Consider the following 12,268-nt stretch of genomic DNA (forward strand, 5'->3'; position numbering starts at 1 on the left):
AGAGACGCCTTAAAGAGCAGAAATAAACCCTGCTCCAAGAATACATGAAATGCGCCGCTTTTAGACACCCACATTAAATAACAACTCTTCGTCCTTTGATTTCCATTTGTGTCTCTTTGTGGTTGTTTAGTACAGAAGCCCTGAGCAGACATGCATCCATACTTTCTATTTACATCTCGACTTATTTTTCTCGCTATGTTGAGATAACAGCGCTGCAGCACCGTAACATCAAAAGATCATAACTCGTATCTCCAGAGCTGCAAAAGCACAGACAAACAGAAACAGGCTGAAGTGACCTCATCAGTGCGGGCGATGGTCCTGCTCTGTGACATCACAGTGAGCAGCCTGTTCTGTTTTCTAGATTGACAGAAAATGATCCCGTTATCACGAGAAAATCAGCTTTGATATCTTGAGATAAACAAGTCGAGATCTCGAGAAAACAACCAGAAATGACTCGTTATCACAGGAAAATGGATTCAATCAAATGTATGGATGCTTGTCCGCTTAGGGCTTCCGTAGGAAGCAGCCTAAAATCTATAATTACATTTAAATCTCAGTTTAGTTTAAATTCTAAATCTGGATAAAATTAAATTCTGTTGCTCCAAAACTTTAAACTCTGTTTGAATTGATGATCCAGTATTAACTTTGAACCTGTCCTTTCAGAGACGGATCAGGCACAACGACCTCGAAGAGAGTTAGTGCAGAGTTTTACAGTTCAGTAGTGACCCAACCTCCAAACACGGCAGAGAAAGAACAGCAGTGAGGCTCCACCTTGTGTTTTGCTGTTTTATAAATCTGATATTATTTGGACATTTTGCTCCGTTAATGTTGGTGTGTTTCTCAAACAGACAGAAGTTGGATCGTCTCTGCAGATGAGGAGGCTAACTTTTTTAGCTAGCTGGCAAAACCCGACAGTTTTTTTAACTTCAGCGCCCAAATTATTATTATTTTTACATATTGTGTTAATATAAGTTAAACTCTGATTAGAACTAATCTTAGATAAAAACCAGCCATAGAACATGTTGTTGCATAAACGTCTTTACATTAACGACAGTACAATTTTGAATTCATGAAGGTAATGATTGAAATACTTCTTCCTTCAGTCAGTGCTGAATGTGAAACATAGGAATCAAAACATTAAAGATGTTAATGTAGAGAAAAATATGCATTTTAATTCTTCTTCAGACTTTAAGGTAAAACGTAACGTCTCCAGTTTAATATCTGTAGGACAATTTACAGTTTGTCAACATGTTGAGTCTTTGAACAATTCTTATTCCACAGATTCATAAAATATTATTTTTAACAAAAAACATGAAGGTTTATATTGTTTCACATTTCAAGCGTCAAACATTCACAGCTCTGAAGGCGCCCCACATAATGAAAACAAGACAATCACATTATATTATAAAAAAGGACAAATCCAGGCCGCAGTGTAAAAAGTTTTGTAAAAATACATTCACAAGTTTTTCTTCATATTAAATCAAAGCTGGACCTTCAGGTGTGAAACAGCAGTGACTCTTTACAGGACAGAACGTTTCTCCTCCTCACCACATCACATGTTACAAGAAGCTCTGGTGTTTTAGTCTGTTAGTCTGCACAGACGCCAAACACTGGACAGCTGCAGGGTCTCCCTCCCAGCATGCAGTGCCCAGACTGAGCTGGACGTCTGATCAGTCATCAGGATGAATTCTGACACGTCGTCTCCTGAAGGAAGAAAAAACAGACCTGCATTAGGCTCCCTCTGTTTTAGCTCTGTTTTTGGTCTCCACCAGCTCCTGAGGGCAACATGAGCTGCTGTCTCTCTAAAATATCACATTTTAAACAGAGGTTTGGTTTAGGATAAGTTGAAGAAGAATGTTTCTGTGTCAGGAATCACCTCGCTCTTTTCTTCTTCTCTGCTTTCTGTGTTTGTCGCTGCTGCAGCCGAATCGTCTTCCTGTTTTTCTGCTGAGTTTTTCTCCCCAGCTTCCTCCTCCTTCTCCTCCTCCTTTCTTATTGATGAAGATACATCTCCCTCACCGCCTTCCGTTAGTCCCGCCTCTCCCTTTTGCTCCTCCTCCCTCTCCCCCTCCTCGCTGGGCTCGACGTCGATCTCCTTCTTCTCTTCTTCGTTGGATTTATTCTTCGTTGAGGCATCTGTTTTCTCCTCCTTTACCTCATCTGTTTTCTCCTCCTTTACCTCATCTGTTTTATCTTCCTCCTTCTCTCCTCCTCCTCCTCCTTCTGTTGTTTTGTCTTCGTGTTCACACGGTGAGCTCTGACAGGTGTCTCCTTCCTCGTTGCCAATGTCGACGTCGTCTCCGGTGCTGGTCTTCCTGTGGCGGCGGGAAGGTGGGCGACGCCGGAGGGAGTGTCGAGCTCTGCCCTGGAGGACCAATGGGAGCAGGGACAGAATTGTGAGGTCACCACATTCAGGCTGAATAAAGACTAACTGACAGGTGTAAAACATACTTACCCAGGTGTTTACATAAAGCTGGTCATTGATTTCATCACAGGAAGTGGACCAATCACAGTGCAGGATTTTAAACAAGGAAGAGACAGTGACTCACCTTGTTGATGTTTGACAGGATGGATCCCTCAGCTGCAGTAGGAGGAGCTTCAAAGGAGGAGGGGCCTTCTTCCGTTAAAGGTGAGGCAACGGCAGGGCTGATGGGGGTCGGCGTGGAGGGGCTGGTTGCCGTGTTAGCAGGGGCGGAGCCAGAGGAGGCCAGGGGGAAGGCGGGAGGCAGCAGCCTGAATCCGGGGCTCTTTGGAGAGGGCAGCAGGGCCGTGGGCGAGAGAACAAGGTTGGCCTACAGAGAGAGGGAGAGTGTGTGGTCACAGTGATGTCACAGCGATGTCAGAGTGCAGAGCTCCATCCTCAGCAGAGAGTCTGACAGACTGCGCCTGGTCTCACCTGCAGTTTCTCGATCAGAGAGTTCCTCTTGGCTTTGGCAGGTAGAGGAGAGGTGACACCTGCAGGCTGCTGACACATACGCACACACACACACACACACACACACGCACACACACACACTTTAAACTCAGAGCTCATGGGAAGTAATTTTATGGGGGTTTTCTGATCATTGTAGTTCTTTAACGTCTCATTGTGGTAGTTTTTCTCTTCTCTTAGGTCGGTTTTCATGTCTCTGTTGTCGTTTTTCTGGTCATTGTAGTCCTTTCATGTCTCTGTTGTCGTTTTTCTGGTCATTGTAGTCCTTTCATGTCTCTTTTGTAGTTTTTCTGGTCATTGTAGTCCTTTCATGTCTCTGCTGTAGTTTTTCTGGTCATTGTAGTCCTTTCATGTCTCTGCTGTAGTTTTTCTGGTCATTGTAGTTCTTGTTTTAGTCTCTGTGGTAGGTCTCTCCGGGGTTGATGTCATGCCTCTGTGGTAGTTTTTGTTGTCTTTGTAGTTATTTTACACTTCTTAAGGGTCTTCTTTGTATCTCTGGTCGTTTTTCTGGGATACCTGTCAGGTCTCTAGATTGATTGTTGTCTGTGGGTAGTTCTGTCTCTCTTTGTCAAAGTCTGTAATTGTTTTTTTGTAGCTTGTTGGTACTTTCGGGGAGCTAGTGCCACCCCTGACCCCCCTCTAGCTCCACCCCTGACCCCCCTCTAGCTCCGCCCCTGTTAACAGGGCTAACAGTGTATATCTCACCTCCTGTTCGTCTCCGTGTGTTTTGGGGAGCTGTAAGGAGCGAGGAGGTCGTCGTCTGATCGGCTTCTCCTGGTAAACGAACAAACAAAACATCGTATTAAACTACTGTAAGATTTTTAGCTTTTTCAAGTTTAACTTGAAGTCAAGAATGAGGGTTGATCCAGTAAACTACTTTAAAAAGAGAATCCAACAAACTGAGTGTAGCGCAGATCGAGTCAGCTTTGTCTGCTAAAACAAAATAACTGGACTCTAATTGACTCCAAACTGCTAATTGGCTCTCAGACCTGAAGGTCCACAGTTAGACTCTTCCCAGACAAACTGATTGGTAATTATTTTAATGTAATAGTCTTAAGTTCTGTGGATCCCTTAAAGACTTAAAGAGCTTTCATGAAGGCAGTGATCGCAGATTTGACACCACTGCTGAGGTGCGTCTGAGCCAGCCAGCCTGACTTCATGCTGTCTAACATTTGTTTCAACAACAGTTTGATGGAAACACATTTGAATCCTCTTTGACTGATTGACGGATGTTCGCACTGTGTAGAGTCACTGTTGTGTTCAAACACACTCATATCGCTCTTCCTGCCTGCGCCTCATTTCCTGTTTCTTCTTCACAAACTGCTGCTGAAACTCACTGACACATGGTTATTGCAATATTCAAATCGTGTTGCATTCAGGGACACTCCGACATCTCAGTTCTTACAGAGCCATTTGACACGTTGTAGCAGGACTTTAGGGGCAGGTAGAGAAAACACCTTTTTACTCATTAGTAAAACGAGTGTCATTAATAGACTGTTCATGTACATTGTTTTTAAATGGTTCAGTTACAAAGTCAAATGTAAACTTACTGTGTTATTAAAGAAACATAAATATCTGCTCTCTGTTACTCAGTATTAGACAACAGGCCCCCGGCCCCCCCACAGAGGAAGAGACGCAGCACAGCAGCAAACTACGCAGCCATGATGTGTCTCTTTGTAGTTGTTCTGAGTCTACGTGCTAGTTTTGAGTTTTGAGTCTCTATGAAGTCTCTTTGTTGTTGTGTTGATTATCTTTTGGTTGTTTCGGGGGGGCAGAGACGATTCCAGGGGTCTTCCACTCTCACAGCCCCCTCTGTGGCCCCGCCTCCTGCAGGAAGTGTCTATACTCTGGTGTGTTTATGTTCTCGCATTGGACATTAAACTCACTGTTTCCTGTCCGGCAGCTTCACATGGAGGAGCCGGGCCTTTGAATCGTCCTGCGAGTTCAGCCACAGAGCGCCGGGACTGAGCCTCCTCCTGAGCAAAGGAAAGAAGGAAGGAAGTATGTAAGTATGATGTAAGTGCATGACTTGTCTCTGCAGGCAAACACAAAAATGAACTACAAATGTAACATCTTATTATATTCGGTTGGTTTCCATGTTTCCCTCCTCAGTTAAATAAAGGCTTTACTTTTGCGTGTCCGCCACGTGTTGCAGGTTACTTCCTGTTTGCGGTGGCGTGTCAGAGATGTGACCATGTTAGGAAGGAAATGTGGGTGTTGTCATCAGGAAGGCAGCTGCTCATTAGAGACTCTGAGACAACATGCCACACATGTTTCTGACATGTTTCATTGAACCACGCAGGGAGGGGGAGAGGAGTCATCAGTGCTTTTGATCTCTTATTGACCGTTAACACATTATGACCTGAAGGGGCTGCAGTGTTGACTAGTGTCAAAGTTTGATGTACAACAGAAGACAAAACAAACAAACAAGGTTCATCTGTGTGTGTCCAGGACGTGTTTCAAGTATCGAGTCCTCACATGCACAACTATGACCGTTAAACAGCCATCAGGAAGGATAGCCTTCGATCTCAGGCTCCCTAAAACAAAAGTCAATAAGTCAAAGAGAAAATATAAAAAATGAATACATTAAAAACAACTGTAAAACAAAAGTAACGATACAACCGTCACAACAGTCTTAATCGTTAGCCTAGCTTAAAACATAACCTTTAGCCTGAATCATCAGAGGACCTGAAGGTCTCCGAGGTTCAGGTAACTTTGAGTCGGAACAGAACTCCATCCAGACGATCCCGCTCGAGTTGCAGCTGAAGCCAACATGTCTCAGTTTTAGATTCCTGTTTCTGTACCTGATTTATGAAGATCAAACGTGTAAATCGAAGCTTGTTTAAAAAGAGGTCGTTAGAAAGCTAAGCTAACGGTTCTCTTTGAATCCAGTCTTTGTGCTTAAACAACAGCTAGCATGACAAATGATTATGCTAGCTGTTTGCTACACTGACACGGACTGGACCTTTGTAGCCTTTTTCTCAACAGCTTCTTTATGCTATCCAATATGCTAACTGTTTGTAACTTGCTGCTACCATAGCTTCATTCATCCGTCATTGGAGACATAGGCTGTGGTAGATATATTATATTATTATAATATTTATATTATTATATTATCCTATTTGTTTGTAGCCAGCTGCTGTAAGGGTAGATGCTAGTAGCTAATGCTTCCACAACTGTAGAAGGTGCTGCGCTGCAGCCGGGACTCGTGTGCTGCTGCTTTTCTGCCTTTTTTCATACTTCTTATTGTCTATGGGATTTATTACTACTGCTGTGGAGTATCTAATCCCCCAAAACAGAGAGAGAGAGGGAGAGAGAGAGAGAGAGCGAGAGAGAGAGAGAGAAGAGAGAGAGAGAAGAGAGAGAGAGAGAGCTAGCCTAGCTGCATTAAAACAGTCCAACAATATAAAGCTTTGTGCTGCTGCGATTACAGCGCTACTTCTACGACGACTACAACGACTGCTAGTAGTGCTACTCAGGCTAATTCATCTGCTGCTTGTTGTTGTTTCTTCTACTACAACAAATACTAATAATACTCCTGCTAGTGTTGTTCTGATTCGTTAACGGGAAACGTCTGCTACTAATCGCTACAGCTACTGCAACTGACACTTGTTTCTACCACTGTTACAGCTATCGTCCGGCCTCTAAGCTGTGCTTCTGTATGAGCTCAACAACAGGCTCACAGTCCCTCACTGGCTGCCCACCAATGAAAGCTGTGACATGTAAATCCAACAGACGTTTTTGTTTTGGAGCTGAAAGCTGGAAATATGCAACTTCCAAAACTGTTGTACACAGGAGGACAGCACACACACACACACACACACACACACACACACACACACAGCTGTTGACGTGGGGTTGATCCCCGTCCATTTCAGCTGAAGGTCTCACATTGCTGACATTCAACAGATAATGAAATCACATCGGTGGGAGGACACACACACACACACACACACACACACACACACACACACACACACACACACACTCAGGGTGTTGTTCATTCTTTCCACTGTGTGTCGTCAACCTACAAACTGAAGGCAGAAAGTGATCAAAAACAACCGTTAAACCACTTCCTCTTTCTGTGTGTGTGTGTGTGTGTGTGTGTGTGAATGAGTCCTGTTATTACTTTAACACTGACTAACTTCTGTCCCCTTTTTCACATTAAATTTAACACTACAGCGACCGCTCCCACAATCTCATAATGAAACTTCAAAGGTTTCATTTCGATCTTTTCACAGCTTTCAGAAACATCTCCTGGTCTTCATTTAAATCCTGCCACACAGCTAATGAGCTACGGTAGCTCTCCGTCTAATAAGAAGTAAACGTTGCAGCGTGTGAGATGTGTTGGACGGTCTGTTCGTCCAGTAAAGCGCACACACAGATTATCTGTCTGATATTTACATGAACAAATCTCCAAAAGGCTCCAACAGCACAAACACGGCCCAGAGGTTACGTTCAGTAACTGAGTTAGCTGAGGGGACACCTAGCAGACAGCTAGCAGCTCCCAGCTGTCACTCAAAGAGGCCACGCCCCTAATGCTGCATCACTTTAAGCCTTAATATAATGTAAACAGGTGAGCTGTATAAAGATTCTCCCCGTACAGTTGTCATGAAGAGAGAAATGAGCTATAGAGACCCAAACTGTTTTTTGTACCAGGCTGTAAACATGTTTATTTCTGCTGTAAAGTTTAACATGGGGCTCTATGGGGACTGACTCACTGCTGGAGACAGCCTCAAGTGGACACCAGAGGAACTGCAGGCTTTGGCTCTTATGAGTCGGGTCCATATATCAGCTGCGGATGTTGCTACCTGGTCAGCATACATTCACGTTGGACTTGTCAGGCTAACAGTTTCCCCCTGATTCCAGTCTTTGTGCTAAGCTAGGCTAAACACATCCTTCACCTGGACGCACACAGGACTGAAATGTTCCTCTGATCTGAAATGAAGCGCTCGTATGAATAAAAATGTTGAAGGGATTAAATCAGAGTCAACACTGTGTTTGCATCAGTCATAACAGTTACCACGAGTCCATACAACACGTCTTCAGCTCTACAGACTTTCATTATGTGCCTACTGAGCCACAGTAACCTGCAGGTCCGTGAACACAACACTCACACACATTATGTTCCTCTGCAGGTTATTTGAACTTAAATACGTAACATGGAGGTAAAATATGTTTCATGTGTTTCCTTCTCAGAAATCGGGGACCTGCTTCAGATGAACAAAGAAATGATCTTTTTTTAATCTTCCCTTCACAATAAAGTTCTGTGACATGTTTTTCGTGTGTCATATGTGGGATCATTTGCATTTTATCTCTGGATGTCGGACGTGTTTGTCACGGAGAGAAATGTCCTCTGATACACGTACATGTGCTGCCTTCAAGTGCTGTCGGAAAGCTCCGACATCAGCCTTTCAATGGAGCTCACGTGGAATTTAAGAGATGGAAACACGATGTCCTGATGAATCTGAGGTGTCATCGACGCGCTGAATCAAGTGTTCGTGGTTGTAAGTGAATCTTTAAAGTCTAGATTTCTTTGGGTGTAAAATTAAAATTTGACAAACATTTTTCTGAAACAGAATAAATGTGCAGTGTGACTCTGCAGGAGACCAACAGGCTGCAGGTCATAACAGAAGAGATCAGAGAGTAAATATCTCTGTAATCAAAGACCTGACGACACTTGTGCTCCACAAACACGATGAGCATGTTGATGAAACATGATGCAAAGTTTAGCTTCATCGTGCAGCTGCCAAACACGCACACACACACCTGACCTGCTCGTTACTTATCGTTATTATCACACTGCAAAAACAATCAGTCAGAAAGCCGATGAAACAAGTTGGCAAGCTGAATTTAAAGTTAATCTACAGCAGCTAAAAAAATGTTTCTCCTCTGTGTGTTTGACTTTTCTCTGATACAACACACAAAGAGACAACACACACACACACACACACACATACTAAGCCGCAGAGTAAAGTTGAGCGTTTTACCTCCATCCTGCTCGTCGTCTGTCAGCGTTTATGTCGAGTATGTGTGAGCGAGAGTCGGCCTGCAGGTTAAATATAGAACCAGAGTCACCACACACACACACACACACACACACACATACACACACACACACACACACAGCAGCTCATGTTCTGTCACATGTTCATCATTTCTCTGCCGCTCGTTCGGCAGCTTCATGTTGATTAAAAAATGTGTTTTGATTTTCGTTTCTTTCTGTTTCCTGCAGAAACCAGAGGGAGGAAATAAACCTGACTTATCAGATGTAGAAACTGCAGAACACCAACGAAGAAGACAGGAAAAAGAACTTATTAAGAACTTATCAACTGAAAAATAAGGAAGTATGCAAGTGCAAGCTGCAGCCTGGTGTGTAAAGTGGATGTATTTATAAGTGAAGAGTTCAGTAGAGGGGATAGTTGGCCCAGTAAGACTCCCAGTCCTCTGATGGGAGAGTTTAAAATGCTGCCGTCTCACTCAGAACGACCTCCTCCCATAACATGACGTCGCAAAGCGTGAAACACGAAAGCATAACACAGTAAAAAGACTGTCTCAGAGAGGAGTCAGTGGACTGACGGTCACTTCCTGTATCTGTGTCACATGGTGTCACCACTGGCCCCGCCCCTTCAGGAGGACAGCAGCAGGTCCTGAGTCTGTTCTTCCTGTGAAGTGAACATGAGCACAGATTATCATTAATAGTCGTAAATATTTGATCATTTTGTACGAGACACTCGTCTTCTGATCGGTCTGACACTGAAATGATGTTTTTCAGGACAAAGGAGAAAATTAACCTTTGACCTTTGTGTGAGAAACACAGATCTCTGTTTGTGCTGCTGACGTCTCAATCAGCCAGAGAAACAGACACTTAAAGGACTCACATAAAATGTTCAGAAAAGATACTTTACACTGCAGCCAACACCAGAGCAGCTTTTACTCTTTCCCTCACCTTTACTCTGCTTAGAATGAGGTGGCAGATACGAGCAGCTGTACTGAGTCTCCTCTGCAGGCTGTCTGCGCTCAGCCTTAGACAGAGGGTCAGGAGCTCGGACATCTGGAGGGAGCTCGGATTGAGCTGGTATTCCTTCACATGGTAAGGAGACAGGTGAGGAGGTTCGGGCCTCCTGGGCGCCTCCCTTTGGAGGATTTCCAGACACGTCCAACTGGGAGGAGACCCCAGGGCAGACCCAGCGAGGAGGGATTATATATCCCCCCTGGCCTGGGAACGCCTCGGGATTCCCCCAGCCTGCTGCCACCGGGACCCCATCCCGAATAAGCAGAGGACAAAGGATGGACATAATTATACTATTTATGATTTTTATACAGCATTACATGTAAATAGAATTCATAGTATTTTTTGATGTTTCTAGTTTAGAGTGTTATATTTACTATAAAGGTATTAAAGGTATATTCTGCTGCTTAGTTTATAGTTATGGATCATAAAAGAACATCAATCTATTTATCTATCTAGATTAAATGTTTTTGTTCAAGGGGACAGAAAGTCTAAAATAATAATTATAATTTCAACGTTAATTTCATTAACTGACAGATTTTCACTCTGCAGCAACTTTAAAGTCTCTGCTGGATTTTTATTGAAATAAAGAAACAATATCAAGAAAGTTAAAGATTATCATCAACAATGTGACAACTGTTTTAATGTTGTCAAAAAGGAAAATTAAAGGATGTCATTTAAGATAATTAAGACTTTGATTCTATTTTTAAACATCGGTCTATAGACCAGAATGCAATGCTGCCGCTGTCTTCAATAACAAACAAACAGTGACGTTATCAGCTCCTCTGTGTCATCCTCATCCCACAGCTCAGGTGTTCCTGTGTGTGTGCAGGTGGTTTCACTCATCGTCAGGCTGACGTGTGTCTCAGATGTAGCAACAACGCGATGAAGAGGAACCTGCAGCCCGTCGCTCTGAGGGGAAGTTGAGCCACTTGAGTGGAGAAATTTTCTTCTTTCATTTCTGCTTTTGTGTTTCTTCACTTCTGAGTTTTCATCAACTTTATACTGATTGAATGAAGACACAATCTGAAAGCCGTGACCCCTGACCCACTTAATGTGGGTAATGTTGGAGCACAGAGAAACACAGCAACAAAAATAACTTCTTTTCAAATGAGGTTTTGAATGGAGGATTTTTTTCTGAATCAATCTGGGATGTAAAATGTTTTTTAAGACTCTTGCAGACAAAATAAACCTCCTCATATCTCATTTATTAAAACTCCTATTCTACTCCCTTCAGGTGTTTCTCAGCTTATCCTCTGACCAATCAGGGCCGGCGGTTTGTCGCCTGAGCAGGACGTGGGAGGAGGAGTGAAGCAGACTGGAGGAAACGCTGCTTTATGAAGCAGGAAACCTTATAAGGTGAAAGTTTTGTGACCAGAGAGACGTTACACAACTTCACAGCTTTGGACTGTTTCACATAAAAAACACAAACTACAGTTTAACACCCGGCACGAGAAAAACACTGAACTCCCCACGAAAACATGAAAACTTGATTTTTTATATTTGACCAACAATACAGGTTTGAACTGATGTGTGAGGTGTGACTTGGGACATGACTTGGGAACAATTTGGTGTCGACTTAGGACTTGTGGGCTTGTAAGTCAGACCTCATTTATGTAAGACCTTCTTACGATTTGAAGTGGACCTTAACTTGTGACTTGAAACGACTTGGTATCCTCTTCAGGTCCAAAGATAGCAGGACTTATTGGTCTTGACTTGAGACTCAACTCAGGACGTGTTTGTGACTTGGGAATTGACTTGGAAACGGTTAATCTTTATTTGGGGCTTGACTTTGGGACATGATGGCCTTGACTTGGGACTTCACTGGTCTTAAATCGACTTGATTTTTGGGGCTTGTCGGTCTTGCCTTGGGACATGATTTTAGGTCTTGTTGGTCTTTAATTGAGACTTGACTTTGGAATTTTTGATTGTGACTAAAATTCGACTTGGAGCTTGTTTGTCTGGATTCATATTTTAAGCCTTGACTTGGGATCAGACAGATTTGTTGGCCTCGATTGTTGGTATTGACCGGGGACTTTATTGATCTTGACTTTGGACTTCGCTTGGGGAAATGTTGGTTTTGACTTTTGTTTCACTTGACCTATAACTTGACCTGGGACTTGATTTTGGGAGATGTTGGTCTGAACCTGAGGCTTGGTCTTGACTTGAGCCTTTTTTGGTTAACTTCGGACTCAACTCAGGACTTGTTGTTCTTGAGTTGGGACTTAAATTGTGACTTGTTGGTCTTGACTTTGGTCCTGACTTGGAGAATTTTTGATTTTGACTCATGACTTCACTGGTTTTGACTTGGGACTGGACTTTTC

At 43.2% G+C, this 12,268-nt stretch overlaps 1 protein-coding gene across 2 annotated transcripts; it reads right to left on the reverse strand.

Moving 5' to 3' along the window:
- Nucleotides 1-1,079: 1,079 nt before the first annotated feature.
- Nucleotides 1,080-8,994, reverse strand: dub (duboraya). Of its 2 annotated transcripts, none has more exons than XM_069672023.1 (7): nt 8,923-8,994; nt 4,819-4,908; nt 3,638-3,706; nt 2,897-2,965; nt 2,550-2,792; nt 1,877-2,365; nt 1,080-1,704 (listed from the first exon to the last, which is right to left on the reverse strand). In XM_069672023.1, the coding sequence occupies exons 1-7, from the start codon at nt 8,926-8,928 to the stop codon at nt 1,678-1,680; spliced, it is 993 nt and encodes a 330-aa protein (XP_069528124.1). In that variant the 5' UTR covers nt 8,929-8,994; the 3' UTR covers nt 1,080-1,677. The 2 variants fall into 2 exon arrangements, with proteins under 2 accessions (XP_069528124.1, XP_069528130.1); XM_069672029.1 differs by having other exon boundaries at nt 1,081-1,704; nt 2,897-2,962.
- Between the last annotated feature and the right edge of the window lie 3,274 nt (nt 8,995-12,268).

The sequence above is a fragment of the Semicossyphus pulcher genome, unplaced genomic scaffold, assembly GCF_022749685.1.
Source record: "Semicossyphus pulcher isolate SPU_LCO1_2020_fin unplaced genomic scaffold, fSemPul1.0.p SCAF_10, whole genome shotgun sequence".
NCBI lineage: Eukaryota > Metazoa > Chordata > Actinopteri > Labriformes > Labridae > Semicossyphus > Semicossyphus pulcher.